Source organism: Dendropsophus ebraccatus, chromosome 8 (genome assembly GCF_027789765.1).
Source record: "Dendropsophus ebraccatus isolate aDenEbr1 chromosome 8, aDenEbr1.pat, whole genome shotgun sequence".
Taxonomy (NCBI): domain Eukaryota; kingdom Metazoa; phylum Chordata; class Amphibia; order Anura; family Hylidae; genus Dendropsophus; species Dendropsophus ebraccatus.
In genome coordinates this window covers 28,540,781-28,557,549 of record NC_091461.1, presented here as the reverse complement: position 1 = coordinate 28,557,549, position 16,769 = coordinate 28,540,781, and the positions used below count along the sequence as shown (strand labels likewise).

The following is a 16,769-nucleotide window of genomic DNA, read 5'->3' as shown; positions in this document are numbered from 1 at the left end:
GTGATATCGAGGATCTGGCATTTTGTGTACTTAATCATTGTAATGCACAACAACCCAGTATAGGCACCAAGTGCCTCTTTTTCAGTAGAAAACATCACACAAGCCATTGTACAGAATACAAGTATGGAATATGATGTGACCACATTCCTGATTCGGGGGTCATTGTTGAAGGACTAGAACAAAAGTCCTCAACTAGCGGACCGCGGAGGCCAGCTATCCAGACCCCTGCTGCAGCTCAGTATACCTGTATACTGAGCTGTGCTGCTCCCCTCTGCACAGTAACTATGAGCGCTCATAACCAGCACTTATAGTTGCCGTGCAGGAGCAGCACTGACACAAGAGGCAGTCACAAGAGGCCGCTCTGTCCTGTGTCTGGTTTCGGCGCTCGAGTGAAGTTACTGGAGCCCCGGTGCCAGGACAAGGGGAGAGCGGCCTCTTGTCACCACTGCAGTGCAGCCACAAGAGGGGAAGAGAGGAGGAGACACCCGGACCCAGGTGAGTATATGTGTTTGTTTTTTGTACGTTATATGCTAGATGGGAGGGGGAGCACAGGGGGGCTATATACTACTGGGGAGCACAAAGCAGGGGTCTATATACTACTGGGGTAGCACACAGTGGAGGGCTATATACTACTGGGGGAGCGCAGAGGGGGCTATATGGGAGGGGGAGCACGAAGGGGGTCTATATACAACTGGGGGAGCGCACAGGGCGACTATATACGACTGGGGGAGCACACAGGGGTCTATGTATTACTGGGAAAGTGCACAGGGGTCTATATATTACTGGGGGAGTGCACAGGGGTCTATATACTACTGGGGGAGCGCAACATGTTTACTAATGATATTCAGCTCGGACCTTCACCTGACAATAGATCCCAGTAAGTGGACCTTCACTGATGGTACTTTTACACGGAGCAATAATTTGCGCGATCGCACGATTAACAATTTTGAATGAACGTTTTTTTATTAGAACGATCAGCGTTTAGACGGAACGATACATCGTACGGAAAAATCGTTTTGCGATCGCTTAAGCCTATCTCACACATAGGTGAAATTGTTGAAAGACTGTTTACACTGAACGATCTGCAAATTTTTTGCGAACGATCAACGATGATTTGAGAACATGTTGAAAGATCAAAATGAACGATTTCTCGCTCGTCGCTTGATCGTTCGCTGCGTTTACACGTACGGTTATCGCTCAAATGCGATCGTTATTGTGCAAATTCGAACGATAAATCGTTCCGTGTAAAAGGACCATGAAAGTTGTTGAGTACCCCTGGACCAGAATAAAAATAAAGCTATCTTTACATCTTACATCCCTGTTCTCTCCTTTCTGCTCACTTTATCTCTCCTTCAGAAGAGATGACCCCATGGTAATGATTAAAGTGGTCCCCTATGGTCCTACACAGTTTGTCACCACCCAGTATTGTGAGGGACTGGACCAAATAAGGCAGAACCCCTCCTTCTTCAAGAGCCCTGAAGCAGCTATATTGTGTACATTCATACCTTCAGTATGGGTGCATGGTGGTGACTTCTGCTGTGCATACAACGCTTTTAACTCTGTTCACTCTTGCATTGGTTTAGCTACATTTAGGATTAGCTAAGCAGGTTACAATACCGATAAAGAGATGAGATCAGTTTTTGCCAATGCGTCTCTCTTGACACTCTTGACGCTAAGGGTTAATGCTGTGTTTTCTATGTTATAGTGCTGTCCAAGCTTAAAGGGGTAGTGCGGCAGTAAACAATTATTCACAGAATAACACACATTACAAAGTTATACAATTTTGTAATGTATGTTATGTCTGTGAATCGCCCCCTTCCCGTGTCCCATCACCCCCGCATGTGTACCCGGAAGTGTGGTGCATTATACATACCTGATCCGTGTCGCCCATGTCCACCATCTTGTGCCAGGACGTCATCTTCGGAGGAACGGACGAACCGCTCCGACCTTCCCTAGTGCCGGCCGACTTCTGCAGCGTCATCAGATGCTCAGCCGCGATTGGCTGAGCATAACTGTGCTCAGCCATGACTGTGCTCAGCCAATCACGGCTGAGCAGCTGATGACACTGCAGAAGGCAGTCAGAGCGGTTCGGCCGTCCGTCCGAAGAGGACGTCCTGGCACAAGATGGCGGACATGCGCACCACGGATCAGGTATGTATAATGCACCACACTTCCGGGTACACGTGCGGGGGTGGTGGGACACGGGAAGGGGGCGATTCACAGACATAACATACATTACAAGGCTATGTTCACACTACGTATATTTCCGGCCGTAGTGCGAACCGCGAATATACGCACGTAGTTTTGAGGTTGATGCGTACGCTTGGAAGTATACGATTTCCGGCCACACAATGCACACTACGCATGAGCCTACGGCCGGATCGTATACGGCGCCGTGAAAAATGAAAAAGACCATTGTTTGGGGCCGGAACTGTTCCAACTCACGGCCGTGGATTTTCATGCGGTCCCGTACGAAGTACTTATTTCAGCCAAAGTGAACTTGATTTTTAGATCCAAAAGGTTCTGTGAGTTTTATTGGGCTGGGCCAAGATTTCCAAGTAAATAACCTGTTTCAGATCGCTTCGAAACAAGCTAGGAAGCATAACTGTATTAAGGGCGTATGTTCGCGGTTCGCCCGCATGTTCCCAATCCGGCCACATGTCTATTTTTCCCATGGCCGTAGTTTCAGCCGCACATGTCCGGCCGCGTACGAACTACGGCCGGACATATACGTAGTGTGAACATAGCCCAAAGTTGTATAACTTTGTAATGTGTGTCATTCTGTGAATAATTGTTTACCGCCGCACTACCCTTTTAATCTTGGATCCAGTGTCATCCTAGGAGCTGATCAAATGCTGGGAAAGTGCACCTTACTATTAGAAGCAACTAAAGAATAGATAGTTTAGAGGGGTACTCCAGCGATTTTTTTTATTTAATTAATTGGTTTCTGAAATATTGATTTGTAATTTACTTTTATTGAAAAATGTCTAGTCTTCCAGTACTTTTCAGCTTCTGTATGTCCTGTAGGAAGTGGTGTGTATTCTTTCCAGTCTGACACTGTGCTCTCTGCTGCCACCTCTGTCTGTGACAGGAACTGTCCAAAGCACTAGAGGTTTTCTATAGGGATTTACTGCTCTAGACATTTCCTGACATGGACAGAGGAGGCAGCAGAGAGCGCTGTTTCCGACTGGAAAAAATACACCACTTCCTGCAGGACATACAACAGCTGATAAGTACTTAAAGTCTTGAGCTTTTTTAAATAAAAGTAGATTACAAATCTATATAACTTTCTGACACCAGTTGACTTTAAAAATATATTTTTTTTCAGCTGAGTATCCCTTTAAGAGGAGTTTCTACCAAGGGAGGAGAAGTACCACCAAAGGCCTGTATGACAGTCAGGGATATAATGTGGCAAGTATGGTCATTGTCAGTAGCCACTAGACAAGGTTAGGCTAATTGCCACAAAGGTCCAGGGAAGAGCTAGGACAGCATATGGCTACGTTCACACAACGTTGTTTTTAATTAAAGAACGGACACTGATTTCAATAAAATCAGTTTCAGTTCTTTACTGCAGGGGCGGCATTGAAATCAATGCAATGCCGTTCGCTGTATGCACATTGTTATTTTAACGCCCGCTACATACCCACAGACGCTGTTAAACATAATGGGGGGGATTTACGAAGGCGTACACCAGGGAGAAGGTGCAGATTCGCCCCTTGTCCCTGGCGTACACCTCCCGGACGCCCCGCTCGCCTAAAGGGCGGGCTGCGGGAGCTTGTGGGGGCGTGATAAGGCGGGAAGGAGGCGTTGCCTACCCCCCGCCTCATTTATCATGATTTACGCCTGTTTGCAGTTGCAAATCATGACACAAATCTACACCTGCTGGAAGCAGATTTGTGCGCCCGGCCGGATTCACTAAAAGGCGTACGCCTCTTAGTGAATCCTGCCGGAGAAAAGGTGGCAGGGCCTAATAAAAGACCGGTCTTCGTAAATCCCCCCCCCCCCCCCCAATGCGAACATAGCCTATGGCATGAAACTGTCCTGGCGTGTCTACCAGCTACAAATACACATCTACTGCTGCTTTTGCCCTGCTCCCCAGAATGCCCCACTTTGCATAGGATTTGCATAAACTTGCCCCTTTTGCGGGATTCTCCCATTAACATGGGGACTTTAGCACATAGGCCTTTTGGATTACTAGGTTGTTTCTTGTTATAGTATAGTATTTTCCCTGCACTGTGTGTGAGCATGTTATATAATCTAGGGCATCATCGGCAGGGAGTGATAAAATCCTTTTCTATTATGTCAAGGTATTTTATGGTTAACCAGTTTTCGAATACCGATAAATGAAAGACTTTCCATCAAGGGATCAGGTCTGACTGAACACTCGTATCAAACAGAAAGCAATATAACAAATAACATTATGTGCAGCTGCTTCATCTCTTTGCATTTCATTTCCCTTGATGTGGTTTTTTATGCTTTAATGAGATAAATTACCGCTACATCTGCATTTTCAAAGAAGCACCTGTATCCAGCGATATTGTGCAAAACAGCTCGGCCAAGGAAGAGATTGAAGCCGCCATACAGGATTTAAAGTGAGGTTTACTTTCCCTAAAATATTAATTGTGCATTCAGTGATACAAGACGTCTTACTAATTAGAACAAATGAATAGATCATAAGAAAGAAGAATGTGATGGTCCAGCATGGGGAATAGTGGGAATGTTTAATACAAATGATTCTCAGTCTGACATTGGAATACTAAGTAATGGTGCCTGTAATAATGACGGCTTCAAAATACGATATGGCTCTGGGCTATCACCCAACTACTATCTCCCTTAAGTATGTATGCTCAGATAGGCCGAGCATGCATGTTTAGTTACCTACAGAGAGACTCCCCCAGCAAATATGCTCAAATGCCAGGATAAAGTGGAGAACATTATAGGTTTCCCCCATACATATTAAAGGGGTTGTCTCATTTCCCTCTTTCAGCTTGGGGGGAACGAGGATGGGACACAGCAGTGCCGAGCTGAATGAGCTCATCACTTCTGTGTCTCCCTCTGACATTACATATCCAAGTGCTGGAGACTTGAGGTGTAAGAGTATTAAAAACGTACTTACCAGTCTCGTCACTGTCCAGCCACCACTCTCATAGCTGACAGTGGTGGTCGGAATCCTAGGCAAGCCCTGTCAACATGAAGGTGAAAGAAAGAGGCTGAACGTCAAAAGAAAGCTATTTTGCTATTGCGATGCATTTGCAAAATTGCTTTCTTTTGCATTTCCCATCACCTAAGAAAAGTTTAGGTGATGGGAATACTCCTTCAAATTACAAACAAAATGTACCAAAATTGTTACAAGTTGTTACAAAATTGTTACAAAATTGCATACAAGTTTACATTTTAGAAAGTGATATTGAGTCCATCTGATGGCTGACTTTTTATCCATGGGTAAGGATCCTTTTTACATTACCCAATTTCTTGGCCGCAGGTGGCCGCCTATGAGCACTGATTAGAGAGATCGGCTTTCGTTTGCAGTGCCTTTACACGTCATGTGAAATTGAGTGGCCAGGCTGCATGAACGATCCATGTATGGTTTGTGCAGCCGTGGAAACTGACAGCTCAGATATACATATAGCAGTGCGGGGAGTTTCCAGATGACAAATCAGTACATACTTACCTAGTGCGCTGCTGCTTGGATTCGGCATCCTCTTTTAGGGCCCTCCTGTCCAACTGCTGTATATTCAGGCCCCCCCCCCCCCTCCTCCAAGTGTCAATCATTCTGGAGGAGGTGGCCTGAAGATGCAGAGGTGGATGGGAGAGCTGTAGAAGAGGATTCCAGATCACAGCAGCAGCACACTAGGTAAGTATGTACTGCTGTGTGACCCTAAAGTGTACCTGTCATTATATTATTTGATTGATCTGGGTCTAAGTGTTTAGACCTGTACTGATTGTGAAAATGAGCCGGGAGAAGGCTGCGCTAAGCAGGGTCCTCTCCCGGCTCTGTGTCACGTAATGAGTCGTGTCCTAATGTAAGTCTGTGGAGCCCATTTTTTTTTTCTAACACAGAGCAGGAGCTGCTGCACGATCCTCTCCACGCTTGTTTTCACGATCGGCACAGGACCCGGAATGATCAAAACTTTTGACATGTCTCTATGACATTAGGAAGGAAGTCAAAAAGCATCCAATGATGAATTTCAATATTTAGTCCAGCTTATGGAAATCTTGAATAAATTAAATGAAATCTTCAATAAATATTGAAATTCATCAATGGATGCTGTTAGACCTCCTTCCTAATTACTACGTGAGCCCTCTGTGGGATTCTGGGCTCTCCAGCGTGCATCCCTCCACAGTTACCTACCAGGGTCCATTGATGCTGCTGACCTCATCCTTATCCACATTTACAAGTCTTGATGTCTCTATGACGTGATGTCTTAGTGCAGGCATGTCCAAACTTTTTTTGAAGAGTGCCAAATTTGATGAAGTGAACATGTGCGAGGGCCAACCATTTTACATGCTACATGCTATATGCTTTATAACACAGGCAGATAATAGCAAGCTGGATACCTGGGGGGCCGTAAAAGTTCGGAACGCGGGCCGCAAATGGCCCTCCGGCCGGACTTTGGACATGCCTGTCTTAGTGTCTATGACACTTTCTTAAAACTGACAGCACAGATATACAGAACCTCGGCTCTCTTCAGCTGTTGCAAAACTACAATTCCCCTCATGCCTGGGCGGCCAAAGGTTCCGCATCCCTGCTCTAAGCTAGCACCAAACACTAGTAAACCATTTCTAGCAAAAACTAGAAGCAGGCTCTAGGACCCTGAAATGCAAAATTGTGCAAAACCCTTGCAACAAAACAAACTATACAAGAATGCAGCAAAATATAGACCCGAACAAGGGCGACTCACATAGTATAGAAGCCAGAAAGAGATCGCAGTAATTCATAACAGCAGGGAGAAGCTTCAGCTGAAGGGGAGAGCAGAGGATGCAGAAAGAAGCAGCACAGAGGAAGGAGGAAGCAGCAGCACAGAGATACATGGAAATAACCAATTGTCACATATATTGATCCATCAAATACTGAACAATTTTATTAACAAATACTATGTTCCCGTGAATTATGAACCACCACATGACACAAATAGTGTGAACATCCAAAACTTTTTAAGGGTAGCTTCACACGCACCATATCGCAGCAAACTTTCTGCTGCGGATCCGCAGCAGATTTGATCTAAATAACTGAACACAGCAATAAATCTGCACCATCAGATCTGCTGCAGGTGGGTTTTGGTACATTTGGGACCTGAGATATAACAATTATTGATGCCAGAATTAGGTTAAGGTCAGTATCTGACCGAAAAACCCCTTCCATTTAAACTTTAAAAGCTGCAGAAATGTTTATATGGATAAATCTTGGAGCTGTTAAATTTTCAGGAATGTAACTTAAAATTTTCCATATCCAGCATTGCGAAAGCAGGTTGCAGTTCTCCTATGTGCCTGGCGGTGGCATGAGTGAGCCTCGAAAGATTCCGGCTGCATTAAATCCCACTATAAGGAGGAAGCAACGTGCAGCAAGGATCTGGATGCAGCGCACTTCAGAGCACAGCAAACAAGGGTCCTACTTCTCCCCTCTGCCAGGGATCCCCCTGTCTCTGCACCTCTGTACATCACAGCTGTCCATGGTGCTGATCAGGATGTAGAAGTGCAGCCCTGCAATGGAGTTCCTACCTAGTGCACAATAGGACCCCCTGGATGAAGCCTTGAAGACAAGAGTCTCTTGCTGGGGTCTGAGGCTTCCTTCTGGACATCTCTCTCTTCTATTTCCAGGAGATAGGGAATGCTATCTCCACCTCTGCATCAATGTTTCACTGGAACAAGTGGAAGAAGAGGATGGGGGCTAACACTTCCTCCAAAAGACCAGTGTTTGATGAGAAGGAGGATGGTGAGTACAGGAGGGGTGCAGGGGATGCACTAGATGTCTTCTTACCCTTAGACTTCTCACATTGTATAAGTTGCAGATTCATCATAGCCATACATAACATCTGTTTTGGACAACTTTCCTGAGTTTGGGTATATGGGTGTATACCCTATTAACCGTGTCACACCATACCACTGTCACCTAGTTTGCAGGTGTGATAGCGGCACAGCTGCTATGTCTCTGTGTTAAACATTTGCCCAAATAGTGAAAACATAGTAGATGTAATTTGGAGTATGAAGTGCAGATGTAGTAGAGCTGAGTCTGTATGCAGGCTGAGATTTCTATAAGTTATCTCCGTTTAGCTATAGGGCTGAAGAAGGTTAGCCTAGGCAAACGCTGTGTGTAAGCAATGCAGTTCCATTGGGTTGAACAACACGTTTAACTCTGCTACATCCGTACATTACATATGGCCAATAGAAAAAGCTAAGGTTTATTATTTGTTTTTAATGTAAATATTTGTAAGAAATTCTGTTAATATTTATATGTTTTTATATGTATGTTTATATCATAGTTTTATTCTAGTCATGAGAGTGAATTATAACAGAGGAGGACTGTAGACTGAACACTACAGATACATAAATGGCCAGATAGGCAGCTGTAGGGTGGTGGGATCACTGCAAACAAGGCAGGCTAGGAGTCTGGAAAAGCTGGATCACAATCCCTCTATAAACTTCAACAGCAGCCATATTGGCTGTCATCCAGCTTTTCCTGAAACAGAGAGTCCGTATGGCCTTGTACTATCTCCATAGCAAATCACAGACATACAGTATAGAAGTAGCCCGATAAAAGTACTATGGGAATATATGGATTATATTACAACTCATAGTAATTTTTTAAATTAACTGGTGTTAGAAAGTTATATAGATTTGTAATTTACTTCTATTAAAAAAATCTCACGTTTTTCAGTACTTATTAGCTGCTGTATGTCCTACAGGAAGTGGTTTATTTTTTTTTCAGTCTGACACAGTGCTCTCTGCTGCTGCCTCTGTTCATGTCAGGAACTGTCCAGAGCAATTAAAAATCCCCATAGAAAACCTTTTCTACTCTGTGCAGTTCCTTTTATAGCAGGTGGCAGCAGAGAGCACTGTGTCAGACTGGAAAGAATACACCACTTCCTGCAGAACATACAGCAGCTGATAAGTATGGGAAGACTGTTAAAGTACCCCTTTAACACCCCTTTTACCAAGTTAGTAAGAAATTGGGGCACAATTCAAATGTAGTTATATAGTTGGGGGGACAAGAGCTGGGAATAAGAAAATGTCAGAAAATATTATTTTACGGAATGTGATTGGAAAAACAACAACAAGTAAAACTACACACACATATACACGCATACACACACATACACACACACACACATACACACACACATACTGTACACACACACATACACACATGCATATAGGGTAACGATTTTTTTTCTGCAACTCAGATTACAATGAATGCTTTGATGTTCTGCAAGTGATCTGCTACATGTAAACATGCTAGTATATTAGTATATGGGCATACTAGATGGACCATGTGCTTCTACGCTTCGATGTGATCCATTACACACCGTTGCCACATGACCTCATTTTCGCCGTTACTATTCTGCTTGAGTACAGTCATGCTGCTCCTTATAAGACGGCAGTAGAAAGCTAAACCACCTTTTAATTAAGATGTCAAGATCTGTAATTAAACAAAATGCATGGTGGGAGATTGCTGTCTGAAGAAAATTGCTGCACCTCCGAACAGCTGAATATAAAGTACAATATTTCTCTCCCAGATTTGAATTCCAGCAGAAAACCCTGAAATCACTGTGGGAATTTTCCCTAACTTGCCAATAGGATTCAGCGAAATCCCTTCCCTTACATGTACTGTATTTTTGGTGTATAGGTCTGTGTATAATAACATCGGAGTTGGTTTACTTGCTTTCCTGCAGCTGTGAAAATATAGGGGTCCCCCGCTGAGCCATAGTATTATTGGCTTAAAGTGTTCTACCGTGTTCTTAAGGAAAACTGTAAGTGCTACAGTATAGTGCATCCAATACAGCCCTGAATGGAGTCTTGCATGAAGCTTTTGTACATGAGCTGTTAATATGTGATTAGTTTTGTGATTAGTAATGACATCACTTATTGTTTTTTTTGTTTTTCTTGGCTGTAAATGGATAGAAAAACAGATGACAACACTAATAAATGTTTCCATTGTGGCACAGATCCCTCATGAATCAGGGCTCATCTGGAGCTTTATTTATTAGGTTTGATGGTGTAAAGTTACTTTGTAACTTTACATATTCTCTTGGTATATTCTTTTTTACTTGGTTGAATGTCACTAGTGGGGGGATTCAATCAGTGACTGCATCGGTGTCCTTCCCCAGTCACTGACTGGCTGAGCGGGGCATCTCTTAACCTGGTTGTGATGTAGCCGGAGGGGAGCTAAGAAGACAGTTGGCTTCTTTTTTATGTTCCCCCACCGCCATCCCGAAATATTTTTTTTTGTCCGGCACTGCCCTTTTAATTGGACGGCTCACTAATCAATATTTCAACCATAGTAAAGATTGTAAATATGTATGCATTAAACGCCACCATCTAGCTATGGTCCCAATTAGTATACAGGGTTATTAATTGCAGATAGTAGAAGTAACTCTCAGATGGTATGTAGTGTCTGGAGCGTGCTGGTTCCACCTTCCGGTCTTAGGAATGGAATTGGTATTTAGATCCAGGTAATAGATTATTGCTGGGAGTGTGTTCTGGTCGTCGGCACCGCTACTGCCAGTTACAGTGTTCTGCTTGCTTTCTAAGTGATGACACTTGTTTGAATTACGGAATCTCAAGAGGTTCAAAAGACCATCCAACACGTTTCGGCTTCATCAGGGTAAGTATCCCTGACATGCATTGGATTGTCTTTTGACCCTCTTGAGATTCCGTAGTTTAAACAAGTGTCGCCAATTGGAACGCAAGTAGAACACTGTAACTGGTAGTAGTGGTACCGTCGACTGGGGTACGCTCCCTGCAAAACTCTGCTACCTGGAAGTGCATACCAATTTTATTCCTAAGACCAGACAGTGGAACCAGCACGCTCCAGACACTGCAGACCATCTAAGAGTTCTACTATCCACAACTGATAACTCTGTATATTGATTGGGACCATAGCTAGATTGTGGCACTTAATGCCTATATATTTCAAATTTATCTAGATTTATATTGGGAAGGTACGGGACCCCCCACTGGCCTTATAGCAGAGAGCACCACACGTCACACAAACACCGTGGATTAATACTCTGTAACCCGAGGTTATTGGATATTACTCGACTGATGGTACGGATTCCATATGTAGTCGAGCTTGTATGGAGCTGGTATACATGCACTGTTAGAAAGATAGTTCATAACTTTATTTTTTAGGATACCTGTTTTGCATGGTCGGACATGGATCGGACAACGGATGACATCAGTTTTTCCATCATGGTGCAGATTTCACATAAATCAGAGCTTGTTTGGATCTGTTGTACAGCTGTGTTTATGAGGTCTTAGACTGGGTTCACACTGAGTTTTAGCAATCTGTTTTTTTTCATCCGTACTATGCAAAAAAAAACACAAAACAGATTCATTTGTATGCATCCGTTTTTCCGTTGACTTTAATTATTAAGAAAGGATCAATAAAAGGGAAAAAAAGGCATCCGTTTTTCCTTAGTGTACACAAAAACGTAGTCGACCACATTTTTGTGTGCGCTAAAAAAAAGGCATATTGCTGTTCACTAATTGGTTAAAATCCCTGCTCATTCTGTGATAAGGAGTCCAGTGGGCGGTGACACTCAGTGGGCTGGACTCTTTAGAAAGGAGATTGTAATGAGTAAGACTGAATCTTTTCCTATAAAGATATATATTAAACCACTCAGTTCTTCCTGCTCTATAACATCATGCTGATAGCGTAGGCAGCATTTTCATGGTGATGGGGTCCCTTTAAACAACAGAAATAAATCTTGAAGGAATTTATTGGAGTCTTTCTTATAATACAATTGTCCTGTAAAAATTTTTTAATTCCATATAATATCTTTGGATTCTCTTTCCCAGTGTCCTTTGTATATCAATAAACCTAGAAGACACAACAAAGAGATGAGCTGGTCCACTAATACTCTAATAACCCTAATGTATCTGTGTGTTTGTATGGGTCAGATGCATCATTCCCCTGTACTAGAATGTGTCTGGAGCTCCATCTCCCAGAGAGCTCGGCATGAACCATCCCCTGTGTATAACACTCAGCTTAAATGCTGCTGGAGGGAACACATCTAAAGCCGTAATGACTAATAGAATTAGTCATTTATATGTGTAACACTAATGGATTAGGTGAAATCTCGCATGTGCATGTTACATTGTTAACCAGAAACTGCGGTGGATTAGTCAGCATGCCTTCTCCTTGTATCAAGTATTTAGCCATCAATTACACCTAATGACACTTGAAACTGTGGTAGCGGGTCAACTGTTCTCTGTGTCATTTGCTGTATACCGTGCTATGATCCTTATGGCAAAATGGTCCCTTAGATGCTAAATTGGAGCAACTGAAAAAATATTGGGATTTGATCAGTAATAGGGACCATGCACTGTGCTAGGGACTCCATATTCTCTATGAGGCACCAGGTTGTCTTAGAAGTAACAATACCACCAACTTACATAGTAAGGCTATGTTCACATGGTACATGAGACCGGACGTTCCATGACCCGGCTGGAGCACAGAACGGCCAGGCTCATTAAAGATCATCCCGGCCGGTACTTTAGCGTGTGTGCCCGCATCAGAACTCCCCACTGTACACAATGGAGCGTATGGCCGGAGCCGCTCCCTCCACTGTGTGCACTGACATGTCAGTTGTTTGCGGCACCACTAGAGATCCCGGCTGGAGCGTATACTATGTGTATACGCTCTGTCCGAGATTCCATAGACGGCAAGGTAACGCATATTTTCGTATTAATCACGGTTGCAACAATGGCCATACTTTTACGAAAATATACGTTAGGTGAACATGGCCTTACATAGTTAATACGGTTGAAAAAAGACGCATGTCCAAGTTTAACCAAGGAGGCAATGGATACAGGGAAGGGGGATATACAAGGAGGTGATGGATGGAGGGTAGGGGGATATACAAGGAGGTGATGGATGGAGAGAAGGGGGATATACAAGGAGGTGATGGATGGAGGGTAGGGGGATATACAAGGAGGGGATGGATACAGGGAAGGGGGGTGGGTGATGATAGGTTCTATACATATGTATTAATGTTATTTTGGTCTGAGAACTTGTTTAAGCCTGTTTTGAAGCCCTCTACTGTTTTTGCTATGACCAGATCCTGGGGTCCACAGATTCACAGTTCTCATGGTAAAGAAGGCTTGTCGCCTCTGGAGATTGAACCTTTTTGTCTCCAGGCGGAGGCAGTGCCTTTGTTTTTTGAGGGGGTTTAACCTGAAACATCTTTTCCCCATATTTCTTGCAGGGGCCATTTATATATGTAAATAAATTAATTATATTAATTAATCAATATCTCCCCTTATACATCTCTTTTCGAGACTAAAAAAAATAATTCTTTTAATCTCTCTTCATAACTAAGATGCTCCATTCCCCTTATAGTTTAGTTGCCCGTCTTTGTACCCTCTCCAGCTCTAGGACGTCCTTTCTATGAATCGGTGCCCAGAACTGAACAGCATACTCCAGATGAGTATGACATGCTATGGAGCATGCTGTCATTATTGAGGGGAATTTATAACAATTTCATGAGAAACATTCAGCATGAGTCCATACAATTCTGTGAACACTGTATCCAGAGTCCAGGCCCCTTTTACACGGCCTTTTATTCTGTCTGCATTTGACAAAGAAGATAAATGATATTGTCTCTGATCAGGTCTCTTAAAGGGGTATACTAGCGAAGATGTCTTTTTTTTTTTTTTCAAGTCAACTAGTGTCAGAAAGTTATATAGATTTGTAATTTACTTCTATTTAAAAATCTTAAGTCTTCCAGTACTTATGATCTGCTGTATGTCCTGCAGTAGGCGGTGTATTCTTTTCAGTCTGACACAGTGTTCTCTGCTGCCTCATCTGTCTGTGTCAGGAACTGTACAGAGCAGGAGAGTACACTTTTTTTTACCACCAGACTCTTTGCTCCCGTACAGTACTAAGTGGCAGTGCTTTGCTACTGCTTTGGACAGTTCATGATATGGACAGAGGTGGCAGCAGAGAGCACTGGAAAGAGTCAGACTGGAAAGAATACACCACTTCCTACAAGTCTACTTGAGAATTTTAAATAGAAGCAATTTAAAAATCTATATTACACTAGTTAATTTAAAAGAAAAACATTTTTACTTGAGCACCCCTTTAAGTTTTTAAAGGGGTAATTTAGTATATATTTAGAGAGAGAGAGAGAGGGCCAACAGGGCCCTTATAGGAAATTCATTCACATTTGCGGATATGGCATGCAATCCAGACAAATGTATATGTTTAGCAGCACTGTATATATGATAGGCATTGCCGCTCACTTTACATTTCCTGGTCGATAGTAAAGTGAGTGGTAATGTATACATTAACATGAGCATTAATGCTCCCAGCCTTGTGGCTGGGAATTGACCAGTAATGTATACACTACCTATGCACCACCGCTCAGTACTGTACAGGAGCAGGGAGTCTGGTGATAAACAAGTGCACGCTCCCGTACATACACACACATACATACATCCTTCCATACCTACGCTTTTTTTCTTGCAAGCTCATGGTTTTCCAGTATGTTGGTGCTGTGCACCCTAGTTACTTCGGTTATGCACGCTCTTTTTGTTTTTTTATTAAGAAAAAATAAGGACAACATAGTAATGGCTGCGCAGTGCCATAACAGCATAGAATAAATCAACATGGTAAAACAGCCGAGCTGTTGGTAAGATGTTACAATAAAGGTAACTAGATGTGCATTTCCAGGAGAAAATATATAGTGCTTGAAAAGAGCGCTCCTTTAACAGTGTCTAACCTTTAAGAGAATCTTTAAACCTTGATGCCCTCCCTTTAATATCAACTTTGATATTGTCCCTTTAAGAGCAACTTTGGTGCTGTTCCTAAAAGAGTGACTTATGTATTGTCCCTTTAAGAGTGCATTTGCTATTGCCCCTTGAAGAGCAACTTTGGTGTCGTCCCTTTAAGGGTATATTCACACGGCGGGCTCGCAGCGAGATTCTCGCTGCGAGCCCGGCAGGTCCTGGCAGTTCCCATACATTACATACTTGCTGCGGTCTAAACGACCGCAGCGAGTATGTAATTATACCGCCCTTAACCCCTTCTGCTCCCGCCCGGCTCCCCCGCTGTAAGCAGCATACATTACCTCTCCTCGCTGCACGGGTCCGGCGTCCTGCTCTCCCGCCCGGCCAATCAGTGGCTGCGGCTGGGAAACACACTGATTGGCCGGACGGGAGAGCAGGACGCCGGACCCGTGCAGCAAGGACAGGTAATGTATGCTTACAGCGGGGGAGCCGGGCGGGAGCAGAAGGGATTAAGGGCGGTATAATTACATACTCGCTGCGGTCGTTTAGACCGCAGCAAGTATGTAATGTATGGGAACTGCCAGGACCTGCTGGGCTCGCAGCGAGAATCTCGCTGCGAGCCCGCCCGTGTGAATATACCCTAAGAGTGAATTTGGTACCTTCCCTGTAAGAGCAAGTTTGGTGCCGTCTCTTTAAGAGCGACTTTGGTGCCGCCCCTTTAAGAGAGACTTCTGTGCTGGCCCTCGAATAGCAAGTTTGGTGCCTGCCCTTGAAGAGCGGCTTTTGTACCATCCCTTTAAGAGCAACGTTTGTGCCTTCCCTTTAAGACTGACTTTGGTACCAGGTATTTCCAGTTTTGAAGGAGACGAGGTTGGTAAAGTTTCAGTTTTCTTGCAGTGAGGAGTGGACTTTTATGTAGCACATATATAATTCCTATGATGCCACAGCAGCTGTAGTGTAGTACATGAATGTATTTCAGGCTACTAGAACAACTTGAACAGCTACAACTCCTATGATGATATGTTTTGTCATTATAGGAGTAGTAGTAAGCTAAGCTAAGTATGAGAACACAAGAAGTGCTGAAAATAAAAGAAATAATGTGTACTGAGACCAAACAACACCCACAAGAGTCAATGCAACAAAAAAGTTTCGGACAACCCCTTTAACTATGGACGTATAGTACATAGTTCTGCATAGCAGCTGGATACACAAAATCCTGTAGGATAGTTTTAGTCTAGTTTAAAGGGGTACTCTGGAGAGTAACTTCTTATTTATGTAGTTCACTGCTTTAATAAAGTTAGATCACTTTGTAAAATACCCTTATGTAAATGTTTTTATTTATACATTATTAATACTAATATATATATATATATATATATATATATATATATATATATATTTATACATTGAGTGGCAGCAGTAAAAGGAAAACAAGAGCCCCTCTGCTGCTACCAATGCATGTGATGGGAACTGCAGGGCTGTCTAAGCCTTGGTCCCTTTTCTGATCCGGCACTGCCTCAGAGTGCTACTAATACAGAGCAGGGTCCGCTGTTGCAATAGTGACAGGCAGCTTCCCCCCCTAGGTATCGTATATACTAATAAGAATATACAGTACACGTGGGACCCTGTTCTGTAGTGCTCAGTAACAGCGCTGTATAAGAGTGGGGGATGGGAACTGCAGGGCTTAGACAGCCATGCAGTTCCCAAGGTGAACATTCATCAGTTGAACAAGGTGAACAAGTACATGTGTTCGTCATTGCGCTATTTTCTGGGCATTGGAGCCCTTAACAATTGTTTCATACATGCACATATCCTTGCAG

The 16,769-nt window shown here is 43.4% G+C and overlaps 1 protein-coding gene across 1 annotated transcript in view; it reads left to right on the top strand.

Moving 5' to 3' along the window:
* The first annotated feature begins 7,556 nt into the window (after positions 1-7,556).
* STK32C (serine/threonine kinase 32C) overlaps positions 7,557-16,769 on the top strand; it is a 183,251-nt gene continuing 174,038 nt past the window's right edge. The window contains exon 1 of the mRNA XM_069978945.1: positions 7,557-7,933. Coding sequence (XP_069835046.1) covers positions 7,852-7,933 — 82 coding nt within the window. The 5' untranslated portion in view covers positions 7,557-7,851. The remainder of the gene's footprint in view (positions 7,934-16,769) is intronic.